At 42.7% G+C, this 24146-nt stretch overlaps 1 protein-coding gene across 2 annotated transcripts in view; it reads left to right on the forward strand.

Annotated features, from left to right (window-relative positions):
• Window positions 1-24146, forward strand: part of adamts17 (ADAM metallopeptidase with thrombospondin type 1 motif, 17) — a 347817-nt gene that overhangs the window by 58622 nt on the left and 265049 nt on the right. For both annotated transcript variants that reach the window (XM_060941102.1, XM_060941103.1), the window contains exons 5-6: window positions 9475-9558; window positions 13607-13764. In XM_060941102.1, coding sequence (XP_060797085.1) covers window positions 9475-9558; window positions 13607-13764 — 242 coding nt within the window. The remainder of the gene's footprint in view (window positions 1-9474; window positions 9559-13606; window positions 13765-24146) is intronic.

The following is a 24146-nucleotide window of genomic DNA, read 5'->3' on the forward strand; positions in this document are numbered from 1 at the left end:
TGTTGGTATGTTTTTCTCTTGTAAATATGCGTGAAGAATATCCAGTGAGGTTTTGGTAGCTTTTCGGGTGTTCAGCGTGTCTTTCTCTTTCAAAATTCTCTCTAAATCTTCCACTTTTAATGAAGCAAACCTCGTGGCCGTGTTTGTGTACAAACTATCACAGTCACTCACTAGCGCGGAAGTTTTACATCTCTGATGTGTCGCTTTTCCAGTTTTTTGATGCCCATTGGCATGTTTTTCTCTTGTAAATATGCGTGAAGTATATCTAATGAAGTGTTGGTACTGTAGCCTTTCGGGTGTTTCAGTTTTCAGTTTATTTATTTAGTGCTTAAACCGAGCACTGGATTAGCTTCGTGTTCTCTCTTTCCCGGCTTCCAAAGAAATGATTGTGCGCATGCGCAGCAGAAAAGTTTTGTCATTGGCTCTTCGCATGAGCTCCAATGTGTGATGTTGTGTTGTCTTGACAACATGCAATATGATAATATTGCATGCTCATTCTCCATTGGGGAGAGTGGCGTAATACATGGAGGATAAGTGATATGATAACAATATTGCATGCTATCAATAAACCTGCTAGAAGGGAATAGAATACGTTTTTATTCCATGGAAAAAGTGGCCCGTATGCGTAATAATGTAGGACGCTGTATTAAGCTGTTAATTAAATTAATAAATAAGGCCATGTATTACGTTTTGATCCGAAATTCACTCAAAGAAGATACAGCTTTTTGACTTTATTTTTAAAACATTATTTTGGTATAACTTCTGATATGTACCCTTCCCCCCCCCCCCCCCCCCCCATTTTTTGACACTCAGATAAAGACTTATAATTCCATGTTTTCCAAAAAAAAATTATGAAATTAGTTGGGTAAAATGGTTAACATTTGACTTGTAGTGTACTAGTGATATTCTTGTTATTGCTAAGGTTGTTGCTAAACATACTGTATCACTAGGAATGCTGATATTTATTTCTCCTTCTTCTTCGGCAGTCCAACGTTTTCGATGTTGACTGTTTTTGGGAGGGTTTTTTTTTGGCAAGTGCGTTTGTGAGCCGTAAGGCCCACCTTCCAAAAACTCCTCTACAACACGTCTTGCACAAAAACATAAGACAGACTGTATCGTGCCCCACCAATGGCCTCTCTGGACTTCCAAACCCGGACTCAAGTGGTGCACAAAAGCACAATGGACATGATGGATAAGGAAGTTGTCTAATTGTGCCATCCATTGACCAGAAGTTTGATTTGTCTGCATGTTACTGAGGTGGCTGTACCATTGACCCCAATGGATTCATCTGCCACAGACCACTACTGCTGACGTCCTCAACTGGATGCAGTTTAACATCATGCCCAGGACTATGTGACTAAATGACGAGACTAATTGAGATTTATTTCATATATATTTGATTGATAGTGGTCAAGTTTGGACCTAATTTTGCCGAGCTGTATCCACATTCAGGTTCAAAATTTACTGCTGTGGGTCAGATTGGGTCCAGACAGTTGGTTTGTGTTCCATATCCCAGGCCCAAATAAAGATCAAGAATAATGATCCAGAAAAAAAACCTTTATATGGCTAGGGGAGTTGCACAAGCAAGTCCAAATTTTAAAGCACATTTTTAAAAATGGCCAATAAATCTGGATGGGAATCTTTGTTCTTTACTACACAAATCATGATGAACTAAGGTAAAGTGACACACACTTCCTCACGCCACATTATTTTCCATGGCTGCTTTATTCAGTACACTGAAAAGCAGAACTCTTCTTCCCTCACACACCAACCATATGTTGAAACCCCAGGGATGTACCATGAACTTTGCACGATTTAACAATTATTGGCCGAAGGCGAAGTGAATATCGGTGAATAATAACCGAGACAAAGTCGAGGTTATTATTCACTGATATTCATAGAACCTGAGATGGACAGTTGTTTTAGTATAAATACACAGGTGATTTTTTTTTTTTAAATTAAAAATCATGTTTAAAATCATATATTTCAAACTTCAAAAGCAGCATGCAATTGTAATAACAGCACGACGTAGACTTGTCACTTATCTACACCGAGTCACATAAAATACTTTGTTTTGAAATAGATGAAATAAATCACAATTCCACCTTAACTTTGAATAGTTTTAGACCAAACTTTGTAGCATCTTTAGTGCTTTTAGGAACAGCATTGTCTTTCATAATTTGTAATTCTTCCTCACTTACGGTGACAAAGAGATTGGCCGACATTTTGCCAAGTCGCTCGAGTGGATTATTGAGAAATAATCCAAATTTCTCGACCAATCAATGTGTGCAATTTCCTCTAATCACCTGTGTACATCCATTATCCGTAACCGCTTATCCTGTGCAGGGTCGCTGGCAAGCTGGAGCCTATTCCAGCTGACTATAGGCGAGAGGCGGGGTACACCCTGGATAAGTCGCCAGGTCATCACAGGGCTGACACATAGAGACAAAGTCACATTCACACCTACAGTCAGTTTAGGGCCACCAATTAGCCTAACCTACATGTCTTTGGACTGTGGGGGAAACCGGAGCACCCGGAGAAAACCCACGCAGACACAGGGAGAACATGCAAACTCCACACAGAAAGACCCCCGTTGGCCACTGGGCTCAAACCCAGAACCTTCTTGCTGTGAGGCACCAGTGCTAACCACTACACCACTGTGCTGCCCTAATCACCTGTGTATTTATACTAAACCAGTATATTCAACAATGAAATTACTAGACCAATGAAGTCATACTGTAGGTTTCATCTGTTTCCTGGTGTAGCCCTTTAATTTCTGTTTGTGATTTTCAAAAAGTATAACAAAATCATTTTTAAACTCTGTGACATGGTGGTGTAATGGTTAGCACTGTTGCCTCACAGCAAGAAGGTTCTGGGTTCGAGCCCAGCGGCCGACGGGGGTCTTTCTGTGTGGAGTTTGCATGTTCTCCCCATGTCTGCGTGGGTTTCCTCCGGGTGCTCCGGTTTCCCCCACAGTCCAAAGACATGCAGGTTAGGCTAACTGGTGGCCCTAAATTGACCGTAGGTGTGAATGTGAGTGTGAATGGTTGTCTGTGTCTATGTGTCAGCCCTGCGATGACCTGGCAACTTGTCCAGGGTGTACCCCGCCTCTCACCCATAGTCAGCTGGGATAGGCTCCAGCTTAACCGTGACCCTGCGCAGGATAAGCAGTTATGGATAATAGATGGATTTTTAAACTATTTTATGTTTCTAAAAAAAAAAAAAAAGCAGTTCAGTAGTAATAAAAAGAGCTTGGAGTGTGGTATCAGACTTTATCACCTCTGCTTCTTCCCACATTTTTCTGATACACACTGTTCACAGCCCTGTGATGACCTGGCGACTTGTCCAGGGTGTACCCCACCTTTCGCCTGTAGTCAGCTGGGATAGGCTCCAGCTTGCCTGTGACCCTGTAGGAGGATAAAGTGGCTAGAGATGATGAGATGAGATGACACTGTTCACAATCATTGCACCAAATGATAAATATTAGAACTAATGCAAAAATACTTGAATTCAGTTCAGTTTCATGGAATTGGCATTGAAAATGTCCCTGAGACAACACGAGGAAAGAGGAACCAGACACAGAAGGGAACCTATTCTCTTTTGAGTGGCACGGGGTAATGGATATATAAATACTTACTGTATGTACTGTAGGTGTACCTGTACAAGAGGAAAGGCAAGCAGTGCAAAGTTTGTTGAAAGGGTGTTTAGTATATACATAGTGTGAATATTGGCTACACAAATTTACACTATCCTAGTGAGATTATCCAGTGAAACAAGGATGAGACTTGTGCAAACTGGTTTAGGGAAATGCATAGCTTTAGAGCATCCATGTGGGACTATCTAGAGCAGCAGAAAGTGAGTCCCAAGTGCAGAAGTTCTTGCTGATTTGGATGGTCCCACATACCGGTAGATAGGTGAATATTTACACATCTAGGTGTTCTATCATTTTTATCTTTCAATGGCAAGTAAAACAGCTCTATGGTCACCAGTCCTATAGATAGGTTGCAGTTGTCAATCTTACTGACAGGTTTCCCAGACCGAGTTATGCTGGCATGCACAAATTTGCTCTGCGAAGGGAGGTGAGAATCCAAATACAAAGTCTGTTTTACATTGCTTTTCAAAACACCCTACAAACCATCCTACATTCCAACGGACGTGGCAAAACCATCCAAAAGCCAAGAGTCTTCACTGTAACCCTGGTAAGGGTGGCATACCAGGTACTAGGCCTTGCCAAAGGGCCACCCATGATTTGGTCCAGGGCTGCTTATTTCAATATCTCGCAGCTAAACTTCAAAGTCCTTCCCCTATCTGCCACCCAGTAGGAGTTGTAGGAGTTGTCTCTCCCCCAAAAATATCAGAATATCGGGTCAAGTTTATCCGGGTTCGCTCGACCAATTATGATGATGATGAGGTGTTCTATACTGCAGCGTCCATCCGGCCTGTTGTAAATGTCAGGATAAACTGTGCCAGCCAGCACGGTCTGGATCAGTAACACCTAAGCTTAAGCACATTGAAGCTTATCTTAAGGTAATCTGCTTTCCCACGAACACACACCTGCAGCACTGGCCAGATGAAGTGCCTCTGAAAGCGGTGTGATGATGGCGCGAGAACAGAGAGGGAGTGAGTTCCAGAAGTTCAGGATTTCTACATCACACCCTCTTTTACAAGTCCCTTGGCAAGCGCTATAAACACTTTATCTGAGTTAGAGCTCAACTTCCTTTATACACACACACACAGATTATACTCTCAATGATATAATGGCTTCAAGACATAATGAAGGACTTAAATAATAGATTTTTTTTCACATCTTTGAAAGTGGAAGTCACCTTGAATTAGTCCAAGTGGATTTTCAGAAGGCCATTAATCACACTGGAATTGATTTTTATTGCAGTAAAGATTTTAAATGACAGCACTTTATCATATTTCTAGTTCTTTATGAAAATTCTGTCAAATGAGGAAATATTAGATTTGGTGTTTGGCCAAAAAGTGTGATTCAGATGATAAGCTAAGCTTTTACTTTAGCAGAAGTCATGTTGAATTCCGGTTGAAGGTTCTGGGTTCGAACCTCTTGGCCGACTGGAGTTTGCACGTTCTCCCAGTGCCTGTGTGGGTTTCCTCCGGGTGCTCCTGTTTCCTCCCACAGTCCAGAGACATGAAGATTAGGTCAACTGGCTCCTCTAAATTGCCCGTATGTGTGAATGTGAGTGTGAATGGTTCTTCATGTTTGTGTTAGCCCTGTGATAGATTGGCGACCTGCCCAGGGTGTTGCCGCTTCTTTTTCATGTTCTAAGCCCATGTTTACATTAGACCGTATCAGCGGATCATCAGATTAACGTTTTTAAAATGATTAGTGTGCACACAGCAACACCAATACACAATTTGCGTGCACACAGCAATACCAATACACGGATACGCTCGGCTCCGCAGGCATCCTGCGCTCCAAATCACTCCGCCCTGAACAGCGAGTGCCCTCTGGAGGGTGCGCACTCCGGCCCTGCGCAGCTCACAGAGCGCGCGAGTGAAGTGAACAAGCTGTGATTCGGGACTGAGCCGCTGTGTGTGTGATCCCAGCGCATATCACTTACCACTTGCAAGTGGAAGGATGGCAAGCCTAAAGACAATCATAACTACACAATGGGCAGTATTTGCATCAGCATTTGCAGTATTTTCATACTTTTATACTCTTTAATGAAAGGTGATACAAGGCGGAAGTCCGCGCCGTTTTTCAGCAGTCGCGTCACATGACCAACGCCAGCGAATCAGGAAGGTGGATGTCACAGTGACGTTGTCCAATGAGACGCCAGCTAGAGCTCAGCACAGCGTATCCGCGTATTCTGAATGTTTACACAGCACCGGAGCTGACACGATCTGGATTGAATACGTGGACGCTGGCGGATTCCCGTTTCCCGGCGTTTCCAGGCGGTTTAATGTAAACGGACAGTGCATCCGCAAAGAAAACGAGACAGATACGGTTTAATGTAAACGTAGCCTAAATTTTCACTGACTGCTAGTAGGCTCTCTTACACACCCGATGTCACAGCTAAATGATAGCACAGTCGGTGAGCTTTGAGTAGTACTCAGTAGTCTACTAGCCATCTGGTTAATGTTACTATCGATTTGTATGAAAGCAAAATTTCCTTCGTTGGTAACTGGCTTTGTTTAATGGCCAAATAAATCTTTAAAGCTAGATGGCATTTTGATTTCATAAAATCAGTGAAATTTAGTTCCCACTGAAATTTGGTCATTGTGATATATATTTATTTCTGCAGTAGCTTAAAAAAAAAACAAAACAAAAAACAGGCCATTCTGTGTCTGGGAAGTTATTTAATTTGAGGGGATTCCCGAGCAAATAATGTGCATGAAATCGCTCGCTTTGTGCAGTCAAGCAGACAGAGGAAGTCCGTGTGCGCATGCGCAGGTTTGCCTTGACCATGCACTGACAGTTACATCATTCTGTTGCTAAACGAACAGCTGATCACACCGAGGTGCTCGTTGACCACCGATATTTTTTAGTTTGGTCCTGTGTTTCCTTTCCTTCGCAACATAACATCTTTTCTTCTTGCTTTCCTTTACTGTAGTCGGTCTTTCACATTTCATTTGCATCCTCCATTTTCCTCTTCTGTTTCAAATTTGTATCCCACAATACCTTGCGCGAACGTGGAAAGCCCACCACGTGATGCATGATGTCATATCTTGAATTGGGTCATGGTGAAACAAGAAAAAATAGCAGAGAATTTAGGGCCACATGGCCCTAAATTCAGTAATTATTCTATTTTTAAAAAAAGCTAATAAAATTGGAAGTCAGTAGCTTTCAGTCCACTAAATAAAAATGATTGGGTGTCAGGGAAAATTATTTTTATGACCTAAACTTGAAAAATCTGAAAGGCAGTCTACCTTTAAAGTAGACAACAATGTAAATATTACTCATGGCACTGTGGTAATTAATATCGAATTCCACTATTTGCTATCCAAACTTTACTTTGCTATGGACATCCGTGTTTTTTGGAGTAGAATTTGATGGGAAACTAAAGCATTGGCTTTGTAAAACTTGGCTTCCAAAAATAATGGAATGCAGCATCCATCCAGAGTCTGGTCAAAAAATCAACGTGACTTACTCTGACTAGTCAAGAAGCAAGAACTCGGTATCACTGACCTGTATTTAGTATTTACAGTATGGTGTTTAGTGTGAATTATGGCTATAATCAGGGCAAAAAATCTTGAAATAACTACAGATTCACTTGCCAGTTTATTAGGTACAAATTATGTACCTGACTGTGTATGATGGTAAACTGGAGTGTAGCATTCATTCATTCATTCATCTTTACATTACGCTGGACAGCGTATCCTGGTAACACTGGAAGCGAGGTGGGACTACATCCTGGATGTGACTCCAGTCAACCAGAGACACTAAGCATGTGCACATTCCAGTGTTGTAGTCGAGTCACTAAACCCTGAGTCCGAGTCCAGTCTCGAGTCCCCAGTGTTCAAGTCCAAGTCATTAAAGAAAATTTCAAGTCGAGTCCGAGTCAAGTCCACTATTTAGCCGAGTCAAGTCCGACAAAAATGACACAGCTGTCATACACACGCACACTCTAAAACACATTGATAGATTTGAGTAGTGTGAAGATGTATGCCCCATACCATAGCCTACAATAAATTCACAAAAAAAAAGTCTTCTATCAGGAATATTTAGGAAAAAGCTGGTGGCACTAACGTTAAGCATCCATGTCAAAAATATAACACTCTCACAAACATAACACTCTAATGTGCTTTATTGTAACAAATGCACTTGTGTGCATTTCAAAAACATAACCATGTTACACAAACACGAAGCATCTCAGAAACAAAAACTTTGATTCTGACACCATGGACCTACATGGCAGGGAACTTGGATTTGGTTTGTTTCGCTGCAGGTGTAGATATAAATATCTTATGTCAAATTATCATGGCATGTTACAAAAAATAATGAAAAAATCTGAGTCCTCGTCTCCAATTTACGAGTCCAAATGCAGTTAATACACGAGTCCAAGTCCGAGTCATCACTGCTCAAGTCCAAGTCAAGTCACGAGTCCTTAAAATTAGGTACTACAAGCTTGACACTTTCACACATTCATTTATACCAAGTGGCAAAATTCACCAGTGTATCTACATGCATGTTTTTTTTTTGGGGGGGGGTTGGATTTGGAGAAAACCAGAGAAACCCACACAGAACAGGAGGAGAACATGATGATCAAACCAGGGACCCTGGAGCTGTGAAGCAACAACACTGCCATCTGCACCACCATGCTGCCCTGTAGTATCCAAAATCTAAACGGCTACATTCGAGTCATCAGGTCCAATACACATGTTCTGATGTCATTCATGACGCTCAAAGCTACACTTAATGTTAAGGTGTGTGCATAAGTAAGAGAACGGAATCATTTCGATAACCTATAAAGATGAGGAACACGGCAGGTCTTTCACACTCACACACAACAAATGCATAGCCCTGTGTTAACTGTCCAATAAATCTGTATAATCTCAAATCATTCTGTTCCAGACACACAAAAAGGATTGCTTTGCTCGCATCATGAGGACTTTCCATCAGCATAATTACAAATGCAGCTAGATGCGATGACTACACCTAAACCTTATCTCGAGCTCAGTATCTAAAAATAAACATTTTGTCTCTTTCAGGTTTTTAGACAAAACTTTCTGCAAGTGTGCCGAACTTGCTCACTCTAATAAAAAGCATTTTTAATTTGATTGAGATACTTAATCTGGAACTGCATTTTACTCTGACAACCGTTCATCAGACGGAGGTGAATGACATGCCGCAGGACTTGTCATTCCTATGCTTCCATGAGTTCTCCTCTTTCCAGCACCGGCTTGTCTCCTGAAGGCCTCCTCCGTAGCTCAGGCTTTGTTCTCACATCTCAGCCAAACGAGGATAAGGCAGGGTGTGATTTAGCTCAGACCTTCACTTGTCCTCCCTCAGCTCTTTCACTCTTCATTGTTTGAGAGCAATGAGGACACCATTGTGGAAACTATTCCTCTTTTTCATGTAAATGCACTGAATTGAACTTTCTCCATGAGGTCTTCCTTTCCAGATGTTAATTCTTTATTCTGTTCACTCATCCTGCTACTTATTTGACCTCATAAATGTTACCAGCTGTGTCTCTTTTATCCAGAACTGTTGTAATGTTTTTTTTTTTTTAAATCTAATGTTTGTCATTGTGAGAAAGGTAAAGCTCTTCTCTTCTCTTCTCAATTGAATTTAAAATGATTAAATGAGTCTTGCAGCCCTGCAATGACCTGGTGACTTGTCCAGGGTGTACCCCGCCTCTCGCCCATAGTCAGCTGGGATAGGCTCCAGCTTGCCTGCGACCCTGTACAAGCGGCTACAGATAATGGATGGATGGATGGAAATGAGTCTTGCTGTTGTGTTACACTTAACATGTATATTCATGCCTCCCTCCAATCTCTCGCTTTCAGGTGTATAACATGTTTCAGCACCAGAGTCTAGGACTGAAGCTGAATGTTCGACTCTCCAAACTGGTCCTCTTGCAGTCCCGCCCAGTAAGTGTGACCCCTCCTGACAGACTTGAGACTTGAACCCACGACCTTGAAATGCACTAAATCTTTTCACGACAGCAATCCACCTTTCTTCCTGTTTTATTCCTGTCTTCAGGGTCTGATTTGTGTTTCTCTCTCTCTCTCTCTCTCTCTCTCTCTCTCTCTCTCTCTCTGTGTTTCAGCCATTGCTTTCCAGACTAAAATTTCTAAAAGAAAAAAACCCCCAACCAACCAACCAACCAACCAACCAACCCCCCTCAAAACTGAATACTAGAAAACAAATTTGAGTGTGGTATCAGTGGCATTTTAAAACATTTTTGTTCCACTTTATTTTTACCCAAAATAGATCTTTTTTTTTCCTATTAATGACGACCAATCAGGAATGGTGAAGGGTATCATATGAAACCTCATCTCATCTCATTATCTCTAGCTGCTTTATCCTTCTACAGGGTCGCAGGCAAGCTGGAGCCTATCCCAGCTGACTATGGGCGAAAGGCGGGGTACACCCTGGACAAATCGCCAGGTCATCACAGGGCTGACACATAGACACAGACAACCATTCACACTCACATTCACACCTACGGTCAATTTAGAGTCACCAGTTAACCTAACCTGCATGTCTTTGGACTGTGGGGGAAACCGGAGCACCCGGAGGAAACCCACGCGGACACGGGGAGAACATGCAAACTCCGCACAGAAAGGCCCTCGCCGGCCCCGGGGCTCGAACCCAGGACCTTCTTGCTGTGAGGCGACAGCGCTAACCACTACACCACCGTGACGCCCATATGAAACCTCTAAAATGAAAATCAGACATGAAAACTCGTGGAACAGCTGATCATGCTTGATGGAGATCCCTCTTCTGTATGAATATGCTCAGAGATGCTCATGATTAAATAGTAAATTAAATAGTGGGGTGGCACGGTGGTGCAATGGTTAGCACTGTTAGCCCACAACAAGAAGGTTCTGGGTTCGAGCCCAGTGGCTGATGAGGGCCTTTCTTTGTGGAGTTTGCATGTTCTTCCCGTGTCTGCCTGGGTTTCCTCCGGGTGCTCCGGTTTTCCCCAGACTCCAAAGACATGCAGGTTAGGCTAACTGGTGGCTCAAAATTGACTGTAGGTGAGAATGTGAGTGTGAATGTTTGTTTGTCTCTGTGTCAGCTGTGCGATGATCTGGCGACTTGTCCAGGGTGTACCCCACCTCTCGCCCATAGTCAGCTGGGATAGGCTCCAGTTTTCCCGCAACTCTGCAAAGGATAAGCAGTTACGGATAATGGATGGATGGATAGATGGCATCGTGGTGCAGTGATTAGCACTGTCGCCTCACAGCAAGGAGGTTGCAGGATCCAATGGGGTTTCCTCCCACAGTGTGGGTTTCCTCCCACTTCAAATTCATGCAGATTAGGTCAAAAACTAGTTGAACTTGTTGTACGTCATTCTGGACAAGAACATTTGCTAAATGCCTGAAGTGTAATGTCATATGTTTATTTTCTCCCACTTACCATATGTTGAACTGTCACAAGATTCAAGCTTCAAGTCAATTGGCCATGTTAGTGCTGTGCTGGTGATGACATTTTCCCCAATGCCACTGGGTCCTTGGGTTCTAATCGGAAAAGGGACTAATGGTTCAACTGTACAGGGCAGCGAAACACACTTGTAGAGTGCGATAATTGCCCAATTCTGTATATATGAGCTAACGGAAGCCCACAAGCCATGGGAAAGATTAAAGCCATCTTTCCCTCTTAGAGCACAGGGTCACTTACTCTCTGGCTTTTCAAAGTTTTGAACTCATGATCATCTGACAATAGGGAGAAATCTTCGGCAGATGGATGACTTGGAAGTCCAAGATGTCCTCCTTAAAATTAAAACCTCCCTTTTCTTGAACCTAGAATTCTTTGGACCAAATGAGTAGCAGGCAGCTTTTCAGTACTGTTTATAATGTGGACATGCGAAGGTTCTCTTGTCTTTTAACATTGATGGAATCCCCATTGACATGTTAAGGGCTGAAGTTTGTTAGATGATTACTTGAAGGAATCAAAAGAAATGCAAAGAGACAAGGAAATTGCTTCAACTATATTGTTCTGGCTGGGTGTGCATTCTGACTGGAACATGTGCTGTTGATTATAGCACCATGATGCACCATGATGCACATGGTTGATACCAGAAGAGGGTGTCAAAGGTGAGAGAAGGGGAGTAAAGTACAATACAGGAATGCAAGAGTGGTGTAAAGATTTGCCTATATGAATCCTTTCTCAGATTGTTAAATAGTTTTATTAGTGTAATGGGAAGGATATCATATTAACTTTTTGATCATTGTTAGGCAGGTTAGCAAGTTGTCTTTTGTGTTAAAGGATAGTCTCATGCCATACATTGACACGGAGCAACCAAGTAAGTCGGTACAATTTAATTGAGCAGATTGTGTCATTCAAGATGCGATCAAAAAGTTCCGTGACTGTTCCTGTTGCGAATCATCGGAGCATTGGCACGGTCAAACGCATGCACTAGGAGCGAGCAGTAACTTGCACAAGACAGTATGCCACTAGCCTGGGCCCGCCCATCCTAAGCGTGACGCAACACGAGGACCTGTTGCGAGCTTAGTCTGGCCAGGCAAGCTATCTCCAGCTCTTCCAAGCTCCCAAAAAATTGGGAACCAATCAACTCTGAGCATCTCCAACGGCCCTGGGTAGAGGCGTGTTCAAGGCACTGACGTAGTAGAACTGCGACCGGAAGCCATAGATTGTTTACAGAATCTATGCCGGAAGCGCTTCATTCACGCTTCCGCATCTATTACGCATAGATGCTGTATTGAAAGCATTCAACGGGAAGTTCTCATTGAAAACGGAGCAAAGAGCAGCCCTGGAGGTATTTATTGAAAGGAAGGACGTTTTCGCCTTGCTCCCGACCAGCTTTGGTAAGAGTTTAATCTACCAGTTAGCCCCGTCACGTCGCATACGTCAGAGGAAAGAGTGATGTGATTGGTTTAAGCTTCGTCACAACCTTTTCTGGCTTCGACCAATAGCAAACTGAGGCATTTCAGGGAGGCGGGTCAACCACGGGCTCTGGGAAACGGTTGGGCTTAATATCTTGGCCAGACCAAATGCTCGTAGAGCTTTGAAATCGCATTAGCCAGGCTAGTATGCCACGTGACATCAGGCTGTCAACATTGGGACCTGTGTTACATGTGTTTTTGTGAAAACATTTGCGGTATACACAAGCATTTAGATGAAGAAGAAGAAACCTTTATTTGTCAAATGCACACTTCAAGCACAGTGAGATTCATCCTCTGCATTTAACCCATCTGAAGCAGTGAACACATGCTCACACACCCAGAGCAATGGGCAGCCACACTACAGTGCCCAGGGAGCATTCAGGGGTTAAGTACCTTGCTCAAGGGCACTTCAGCCCAAGGCCACCCCACGTTAACCTAACTGCATGTCTTTGAACTGTGGGGGAAACCGGAGCACCCGGAGGAAACCCACACAGACACGGGGAGAACATGCAAACTCCACACAGAAAGGCTCCCGCCAGCCGCTGCGCTCGATCGGCAACAGAAACCCTTGAAATGCTTCAGTAAGCCTACAGCAATGAAGCAATGAGCCAGGTGAGGTGTTTGGAGTGGCATTTGTGCTTCAAGAAAGGCAGGATGTCACTGGAGGACAACGTTCTGCCCCCTTGACGCACGAATGCCACTCAACACCTTGTCCAGCTCATTGCTTCACTGCTGTAGGCTTGCTGAAGCATTTCCACAGTCTCTGCTGCCGATTCCTAAAGTTTGACAAAGAATTTGATGTTTGCTCTCTGGTCCATAGTAAAATCGCAAATGTGCATGTGCACGTGTGCACTGTCGCAAAAACACACATGACACAGGTCCCAATGTTGACAGTGTGACGTCACATGGCATACTGACTCACGTGACTTACTGCTCACTCCTACTGCACGTGCATAACCTTTCCAGCACTCTGTTCATTTGCAGCAGGAACAGTTCCAGAACTTTTTGGTCGTATTTGGATATCCTCAAAATGAAGAACAATGTCTTTGTCCAATCCCATCTTTAGAAGAAGCTGAAGGTCGGCCATCATGGAGAGAAAACACTGGAGAGCTTCTGCCACTGGCAGCATGAAGAATTTGGAGGGGCTCGATATTTAGGAAATAACCATGTCCCTGGAGGCAGAGATGATCCACCACCCATAGACGTCGCAGTACTGGTTACAAGGTACATCTTTTTTTCCATTTCGCCTTTTCGCCATGTCCAGCTGTGTATGTAGTTGATGCATTTTTGAATGACGTTTCTCATTTTCCCTGACTTGTTCTCTCATGTTCCCTCATCATTTCACCTCTTTGATGCTCAGCTTCTGTCAGCACGCTGCTGCTTTTAGAGTATTAGGACACTTTTTTTTTCTTCCCTCATCGTTCATTAAGCCCTAACATAATTCAGACCCTTCAGTAGGTCAGCCATAATGCTTCTTAATGAGCCTCTCATTTAGCAGTCCATCAGCGAGGTAGGTTTGTTCCTAATCTTCCTCCTTCACCACTCCAGCCGGTTGCTTCTGGCAGCCAAAATAGTTTGCTCTCGGTGTCTCCTGGATTAGGTATTATTACCTTGTGATAATTTTCAGAGCGCAGGGAACAAAAAGGAATCCTTTTGTTGAGAACAGAGCAGTCATGTTAGCCTGTCAGATACTATCCGTCTTCCTGGGCATGAGGATCTAGTGGGGGCAAACGTCGGTGACAGACAGAAGGGTCTTTTGTTTCCACCTTTGCAAGGTTAAATATGATCCACTGCGTCCGGCATAAGGGCCTCACTATTAAAGGATGCAGCATGCAGGATCAACATCTGTCGGAGTGCTAATGCCAAGATGGCTTTGGGCGGTAGGAGTACGTCACAGGCAGATTACAGCATGTCAAGGTACGCTGTCGGTTTTTCTCTCCTGCAGCAAACTGTCTGCAGCCATTACAGACAAAAATCCTTACAGCTAATTATTATAGCATCATAAGACTCACACAATATCATTATTTACTGTTCAGAACAATATTATTAGACTTTGGGAAAAAAAAATGACACTTTGATTGGGCAAAAAGAGTGTAACTTGAACCGTAGCGTTCATTTTTGTGTGTAATTATCTCAGTGCAGCCTGTCATTTGAAATCAGAGATTATAATTGAAATATGCAGTACAGATGTATGAAGGGGCACACCTACACTAATTTAGCCCAGATTTCTGGCTAAGTAGTGAAAACCCAAACAACAAGGTTAGTTTAGTACAATACATTTAAAAGACTATGCCTTTTCATCCAAAAGGTCTTAGACATACATAACTAATTTGAATCACTGTGCAGATTAATGCCAGATGAGCCACACAAAACAAGTGAAAATGAAAATTCCTTTAAAAACTGATTTGTTAAATCTATCACAACACATTTGTGGTGGTCTTTTGGTGACAAAAGTCTGACATGTACAGTAGTGTGCGAAAGTCTTAGGTACATGTAAAGAAATGCTGTAGACCAAAAATAGCTTAAAAATAATGAAATGTACGGAAGCCGAGAGAGGCCCTTCATATAATCCTTTTTTTTATTCACCTTGTTATCCCGAGATAACGACATAATTCAGGATCTCGAGAAAACAACACAACTAATTCGAGATCTCGAGAAAACAAAACCGTTATTTCGAGATCTCGAGAAAACAAAACAGTTATTTCATGATCTCGAGTAAACAGCTGAGAAATGGTTCATTCAGGTGCGCCAAGAGACTTGTGATATGCTGACTTTGGGGCTATTTCTCATTCTGTATAGACGCAACTTTGGTCATTAGAATGTCTGGAATAATTGATCACCTAATAAGGCGATATTTTGATCAGGGGTTGACACAGGGAGAGATTGCATTAAGTCTTTTAATAAGGGATAATTTCAAAATTAGTCCGCGGCACCTCCGCAGAAGACTGGCCCGGCTTCGTCTTTACCGACGGAGATACAGTGATCCAGCTGAGATCATGAAATCATTGTTTTATTTTCTCGAGATCTCGAAATAACGGTTTTGTTTTATCGAGATCTCGAATTAGTTGTGTTGTTTTCTCGAGATCCTGAATTAATTATGTCGTTATCTCGGGATAACAAGGTGAATAAAAAAAGATTATATGAAGGGCCTCTCGCGGCTTCCGTAGAAATGAAATGTTTCAACATTACAAAAAATGCTATAAACAGCAGTAAGCCATAATAAATAAAACGGTCAGTATTTGGTGTGAGACGACCCTTTGCTTAAAAACAAATAGTAGTCTCAGGTACAGTGAGTGCAGTTTTATAAGGAAATGAGCTGTAGGTTTTACTGAGCATCTTACAGACCCAGCCAGTTCTTCTGGACACTTTGACGGTCACACATGCTTCTTCATTTTGCAGCAAAACCCAGTAGCCTTCTTTAATGGTGGCACAGCGGTGTAGTGGTTAGCATTGTCGCCTCACAGCAAGAAGGTTCTGGGTTCGAGCCCAGTGGACGACAGAGGCCTTTCTGTGTGGAGTTTACATGTTCTCCTCATGTCTGCATGGGTTTCCTCCGGGTGCTCTGGTTTCCCCCACAGTTCAAAGGCATGCAGTTAGGTTACCATGGGGCAGTCATGGCCTGAGGTGCCCTTGAGCAAGGCATCAAACCCCCAACTACTCTGTGGGTGCTGTTAGCATGGCTGCCCACTGCTCTGGGTATGTGTGTGTGCTCATTGCTCACTTGTGTGTGTTCACTGCTTCAGATGGGTTAAATACAGAGGATGAATTTCACTGTGCTTGAGTGTGCATGTGACAAATTAAGGCTTCTTCTTGTGTTTTCTTTTTTAATCTGAAAAGTGGTCTCATGTAATATGCTGCTCAGATACAATTTTTTTTTTCTGTAACATTTAATTTTGTGCTGGAAAACGAGCCTTTGGAACTCTAAAATGTTTTTGTACTGACTTAGATTAGATTAGATAAAACTTTATTGATCCCTTTGGGAGGGTTCCCTCAGGGAAATTAAGATTCCAGCAGCATCATTACAGATAAACAGAGAAAAGAAATAGAGGAAAACTTCTAGATAAATTAAAATAAATTAAGTATTTACATATACAAATATAAAAGAATAAGATATGGGGAAGAGAGGAAGGGGGGAAGGAAGGGGGAAAAGGGGAGGGGGGCGGCGGCAGGAGAGATATTGCACTTTATATTGCACATTGTCCGGTGTTGCTTATTGTTAGGCTAGGCTACTGCTCCTTCCCGTCCTCTGTCCTCCTGTTACCCCCCAGAGAGGAGTTGTACAGTCTGATGGCGTGAGGGACAGAGGAGTTTTTGAGTCTGTTCGTCCTGCACTTGGGAAGGAGCATTCTGTCACTGAACAGGCTCTTCTGGTTGGTGATGACGGTGTGCAGAGGGTGACTGGCATCGTCCATGATGTTCAATAGTTTGTCCATAGACCTCTTCTCTGCCACCGTCACCAGAGTCTCCAGCTTCATGCCGACCACAGAGCCGGCCCGCCTGATCAGTTTGTCCAGCCTGGATGTGTCCTTCTTGGATGTGCTGCCCCCCCAGCACACCACGGTGTAAAACAGGACAGTGATAATGGAGAAGTCATAAAATTGAAATCTGTAACAAAGTTTGTATGAAAAAAATAGGGTGCCTAAGACTTTTTCACAGTACTGTATAGTATGTTATATGCGTTATGTATTTAATGTTGCTTCATCTCAAATCCTCCAAGTTGTCTATGAGATGAGGGCTGTGAAACTGTAGACTGGTGGAAGTGTCTTTGATTATCTCCACCAGGTTTGTTGGAAGAGGTTATGTTTTCGCCTCTGTTTGTCTGTTCCAAGCGCAATTCAAAAAGTAGTGAATGGATTTTGATGAAATTTTGAGGAAAGGTGAGCCATGGGCCAAGGAACAATTGATTAGATTTTGATGCAAATTTGGATATGTATGCAGATCCAGGATTTTTTTTTTTTGTCTCTTCCCAACATAACTCATAAAGTAGTGAACGGATTTTGATGAAATTTGGTGTACGGTTTTAGTATTATCCTATGTTCAAGTGATTTGATTTTGATGTTGATGATATGTGGCTTGGCGGAGGTATGCACTCTACCAAGTGCCCTTCTGGTTGAGACTAAGACTGATAGGTGCGTCTTTGGGCCTATATCCCCTTCGGACACAAGGAAAAATGCTATGGGACTTCATGTGTACAATTGTGCACATTATGTCCAAAGGGGATAAAGGAACCACAAAGGAACATCTTTCAGATGTTTCTAAAGAGGCATAAGACCTTTAATTCTTGAAAATTTTTATAGTAAAGATAGCTTATGTTGCCCAGATAGATAGCATTAGCAGAGAACATTATAAGCAACCCTGCAAAAAGGCAAAACAAACAAAAAATGTCTGGGAAAGTTTACTTGGTCTTAGCTGGGCTCCAGCTTCTGCTGGTCAGGCTGCTCAACTTTGTTGGTTTGGTTTTGGTCACTTTCAGGCTGATTCTGGTCTGGCTGGTCATTTTTCATGGTTTTACGGGGATTTATAAATAAGATTTAAAAATCCTTTTAGAAACCTTGTCATATTTATTGATTTTAGTGAACTAGCTAATACATATCATCAGGGGAAAGGTATGACCATTTATAAACATAATTTAAAATGCTGGGCAGCACGGTGGTGTAGTGGTTAGCGCTGTCGCCTCACAGCAAGAAGGTCCGGGTTCGAGCCCCGTGGCCGGCGAGGGCCTTTCTGTGCGGAGTTTGCATGTTCTCCCCGTGTCCGCGTGGGTTTCTTCCGGGTGCTCCGGTTTCCCCCACAGTCCAAAGACATGCAGGTTAGGTTAACTGGTGACTCTAAATTGACCGTAGGTGTGAATGTGAGTGTGAATGGTTGTCTGTGTCTATGTGTCGGCCCTGTGATGACCTGGCGACTTGTCCAGGGTGTACCCTGCCTTTCGCCCGTAGTCAGCTGGGATAGGCTCCAGCTTGCCTGCGACCCTGTAGAACAGGATAAAGCGGCTAGAGATAATGAGATGAGATGAGATTTATAAATTTGACTTGTAAATCCTCTTAGAAGTCCTTTTTTAGATTAGCTTATTTGTGCTAGCTGGCTACCATTAGCAGGGAGATTTGTGAAAATTTATACATATAACTTAAAATCCTCTCAGAAATAATTTTAGGTTAGCACATGTCAGCTGGGTTAGCTAGCATTAGCAATGACAATTACATTTATGAGTATAAAAAAATCTGACAGGAATCCTGTCAGGTTCTTTCATGTTAGCTAGTTGGATAACAAAATCTTACAACAAAACACATACAAAATACATACATACATACATATAAGTTGATATACTAACTTGGTGTATGCCCTCTGTCGATTTCTTCGAGTCAGCACCCTTTCTGCATATTTGAAAAATACACTTCAAGACCAAAGCCTGTGTGTGGAGGTCCAAAAGAGTGTGTGATGATGCCTGTGGCATCGCCATCGCTTGCTCTTCCTGACCCGGACATTTCATGTTATGTTACTGTCTATTGAGATTATACAGTGGTGCTTGAAAGTTTGTGAACCCTTTAGAATTTCGTACATTTCTGCATAAATATGACCTAAAATTTCATCAGATTTTCACACAAGTCCTAAAAGTGGATAAAGAGAACCCAGTTAAACAAATAAAACAAAAATATTATACTTGGTCATTTATTTATTGAGGAAAATGATCCAATATTACATATCTGTGAGTGACAAAAGTATGTGAACCTCTAGGATTAGCAGTTAATTTGAAGATGAAATTAGAGTCAGGTGTTTTCAATCAATGGGATGACAATCAGGTGTGAGTGGGCACCCTGTTTTATTTAAAGAACAGGGATCTATCAAAGTCTGATCTTCACAACACATGTTTGTGGAAGTGTATCATGGCACGAACAAAGGAGATTTCTGAGGACCTCAGAAAAAGCGTTGTTGATGCTCATCAGGCTGGAAAAGGTTACAAAACCATCTCTAAAGAGTTTGGACTCCACCAATCCACAGTCAGACAGATTGTGTACAAATGGAGGAAATTCAAGACCATTGTTACCCTCCCCAGGAGTGGTCGACCAGCAAAGATCACTCCAAGAGTAAGAGGTGTAATAGTCAGTGAGGTCACAAAGGACTTCAGGGTAATTTCTAAGCAACTGAAAGCCTCTCTCACATTGGCTAATGTTAAATGTTCATAAGTCCACCATCAGGAGAACACTGAACAATAATGGTGTGCATGGCAGGGTTGCAAGGAGAAAGCCACTGTTCTCCAAAAAGAACATTGCTGCTCGTCTGCAGTTTGCTAAAGATCACGTGGACGAGCCAGAAGGCTGTTGGAAAAATGTTTTGTGGACGGATGAGACCAAAATAGAACTTTTTGGTTTAAATGAGAAGTGTTATGTTTGGAGAAAGGAAAACACTGCATTCCAGCATAAGAACCTTATCCCATCTGTGAAACATGGTGGTGGTAATACAGGGGTGGACTGGGGCAAAAAAGTGGCCCGAGAATTTAGTACCTGACTGGCCCACTCGGGGGCCAGGGCAGCGGATGATGGCGGCGGATGCTGGAGGTGGATGATGGTGGTGAATGCTGGAGGCAGATGATGGAGGTGGATGATGGCGGCAGACGCTGGAGGTGGATGATGCGGCAGATGCTGGAGGCAGATGCTGGAGGCAGGTGATGGAGGCGGATGCTGGAGGCGGATGCTGGCGGCGGAACAAATATGTTCACATATATGTGGGAGACAAAAAAATATGCATGTAAACATTATTGAAGGGATAATGACATCATTTAATCTGAGGCCTTGATTAGAACAAATATATAATGTTTTTTATAGTTACTTAAAATGGTCTGCAATAGTTGCTTAATAGTGTGAAGATTGGTGAACATGTAAGTCACACTAATAATGATCATACCATAATAGTTAACATATCACCTTACTGAAGTAGCAATTTCTGCAGCAGCACACTTTTCTCTGCAACACCATCTATGATGTCCTCGCTATCCAGCATCTTAAGAACATCTTGCTGAGTGGCCATGAGCATAAATGCCTCCAGGTGCTGCTGAGAGAGAGTGCTCCTGAGCCTGTCCTTGATGAATTTTAGTGTTGAAAAGCTGCGCTCGCATGCTACCTGTGTGACTGACAGAGTAAGCAGGAACTTGTATGCAAGACCAATTATGTGGTATGCATCTGTCAGGAGGTTGTACTTCCTCAGCACACGGTAGCAACACAATGGGCAGTCCTTGCAAGATGAGCACTTTGTGTTCACCATCTCCATCTCATTTTCAGCATCCTCTGACCCAACCTCTTTTGCTGTCTTGGTTGTGTATTCTTCAAATATTGAGGCCTTCAACTTATCCCACTGTCCTGCCAGACTGAGGAGCTCACTCTGTAAATTGGTGACCGTTGCCCCATCATCAAATGGTAGTAAACATTTGCTCAGACCTGGCTGAAGTTTTTTGGGTCCAGAAGAGCCAAATCAGCATACAAGGTGCCATTTTTGAGGAATCGCTGGTGCATACTCTGTGACTGTATCCATGATGCGATTGTGGACATTGATTCTGTACAATGCCTCTGTGTCAGACACAGTCTCATCTTGGGACATCTCTCCAGGCATGGATTTCTTTCTTCGACCCCTTTTTGGTGGCAGAGCAGCCTCAACCTCCAGCTCTGTTTCTTCGTTCTCTTCAAGTAGCTCATTGTTGGCCCACTGGACGAATGTGTCGGCCACTGTTTTCACTTTCTGAAAACCTCTGGCCATTCCTTTCAGCTGGGTTTCTGCAGACACAATCATCTGATGAGCTGTCAGGATGTCCATGCCACTTTTCTGGAGATATTTTGAGACTGGTGAGGTGACCTGAAAAATTTGGAGGAAGAGCTGAGCTGTGAGTACTGTTTCATACTTCAGCAGCCTTGCAGTGAAGCCACATGCATCGACCCTAGTAGTGGTGTTAATGTTCTGTTCATCTTGGATGGCTGAAAGAGTGTGAAGGACATCAACATACAGGGCTCCATCTGGCTTTCCAAAAGGTCCAAATACCTTGGTCAAAGCACTGTCTTTTGCCCACCAGCGTGTCTCTCCAATTGGAGCAAGACGTCTGTGTTTAGGGTCCTTCCTCTCCTCCCAAATGGACATCCTCTGATAGGACTCTCTGACAAAAACAGCAATGTTATTGAGGAGAGAAAAAAAAGAGAGCCACTTTCTAAGACAGACTGTGTTGTGTCTGCTAAAACAAGGTTGAGGATGTGTGAATAACACCACACATGGATTTGATGAGGGGACTTTTCTGAGAGAAGTGCGGAGAAGCCTTTATATTGGCCATGCATGTTGGCGGCCCCATCCGTTGAGTTTCCAATGCACTGCTTCATATACAGGTTCATGTTTGCCAGCACCTCACTCACAACTTTGACAAAGTACTGCCCAGTGGATGCCTCACATTTAATTAGAGCAACAAGTCTCTCATGAACAATGTCTGTTACATATCTTATGACGGCAGAGCACTGATCTTGGGCTGTGATGTCCTGTGTGGTATCAATCTGGACAGAGAACATACCAGATTCCTGGATTTGTTTTGCGATGGTGGCCTTCATTATGTGTTGGATGGTTGTAATGATGTTGTTGATGGTAGTTTTGGACAGGAAAGTAACTAGAGAACCTCTACCACCTCTGGATCCAGACTGGTGTATTTTCTTACTCTTTTCTATGCAAAGAGTGAGATGTTCCTTGAGGCAAACATCATATTTTGAAAGCAACACAATCATTTCCAAGAAGTTGCCATGATCCACTGTATCATCATCAAGCATGTATGCTGTCTCCGACTGTGACCCTCTGCAGCTCAAACCTCTTTTTCCAATGAGCTTCACCACATCTATGATGCGCTCCAACACTTGCTGCCTCTTGCGCACCTGCACTTTGCAAAGAGACATCTGATGTCCCATGAGAAGGTTCTCAACATTGCGTTTTGAGGACCTAAGGAAATATACTTCTGCACAACCTCTGTGTAGATTGCTCCTCTCATGTTCTTCCACTCACTGATGTATGTGTTTCTGGTCTGTCATGCCAGTGATGAACAAACTGCTATCTGTAGCCTTAGCAAATGCCATAGAAAGGAAGCAGAAGAGTGCTTGTCTGTCTTCACTGTATGAAAGCCATTTCCTATTTGTGCCATCTTTGCAAGAAAAGGCTCTCTGCACTATAGCCTTCTCTGCCTTCTGCTGGGGATGATGACTCAAGAAATAATCTAAGTCCTCTGGTTTTGGCCTTGTAAAAAAATCAACTTTTGAAGAGCGAGCACTGACTTCCTGGGCTTGGCTTCCTCTAGCAGTAGCTGGATCATCTTCAGGCTAAATAAGAGATTAGTACTGTTAGTATTGTTTTAGTAAACCACTAAACCAAACTATCAGTAAAATATATATATATTTTTTGATAATAGAGCTAAGATGGTTAAAAAATGTTATGTTAGTATACTAGGCTTAGCAGTACTAGTGTAGTCCATACACAATAATGACGTTTTTACAGCCAAACTAGCCTAAATGCATTGTGCTAAAAGTTAGCAAGCTAGCTAAATAATGTTATAACATTACAGCCGCCCACCTGAGTAGCATCCCCCTCCGGGTCATGTTGTCCTCCAGACGGTGACGCCGCGAGAGCTGCAGGTGCCGCTGAGGATGGTGCAGATGATGCAGCAGCAGAAAATATATTTGTCAGTTTCTGACACTTGGCCGCATCTGCTTGTAGTGCGTGCCTTTTCTTTTCTCTTAATTTTTGTGCTCCTCCCTTGCATTTCTTCTTCATTTTTGCACGGCTGATTAATTGATTGACAGATGAAGAGGGAGAAGGGGGCCGGACCGAAACCCTCGGCCTTCGGCTCACCTGTGATTGGCCAACAGCCCCACGACTGAGGCCCATGTAAGCCAATGCTGATTATCCAGACACTAGAGAAACTGTTAACATTGCTTATCATATTAAAGGCCAGCGCAACTGTATTTTTTTTTTTCCTCTGCCGGCCCACACTGAACCACTGGCCTAAAATTCCTCCAAGCCGGTGTGCAGGACTGATCAACAGTTACCGCAAACGTTTAGTTGCAGTTATTGTTGCACAAGGGGGTCACACCAGATACTGAAAGCAAATGTTCACATACTTTTGCCACTCACAGATATGTAATATTGGATAATTTTCCTCAATAAATAAATGACCAAGTATAATATTTTTGTCTCATTTGTTTAACTGGGTTCTCTTTATCTACTTTTAGGACTTGTGTGAAAATATGATGATGTTTTAGGTCATATTTATGCAGAAATATAGAAAATTCTAAAGGGTTCACAAACTTTCAAGCACCACTGTAAGTTAAATCACAGCATCTGTGGTAAAGAGTTTCTGGGGTAAAAGGAAGACATAACATATGTTTTATTTGTAAGAAAAAGTTAAAGGGTACAGGCTACTGTTAGAGTAGTTTTTCATAAATAATACATTTAATTATTGTATTAGATATCAAGGAAATGTTAAAATGTCATTTCCTTGGCATGGTATCTAATCCTAAAATTAAATATTTTGACTTGTTAAAACATTTATACTGTACCTAAGATGATTGCTGTTAAGTTAATACAAATCATTTGCA

This window comes from Neoarius graeffei, chromosome 15 (genome assembly GCF_027579695.1).
Source record: "Neoarius graeffei isolate fNeoGra1 chromosome 15, fNeoGra1.pri, whole genome shotgun sequence".
NCBI classification, from domain to species: domain Eukaryota; kingdom Metazoa; phylum Chordata; class Actinopteri; order Siluriformes; family Ariidae; genus Neoarius; species Neoarius graeffei.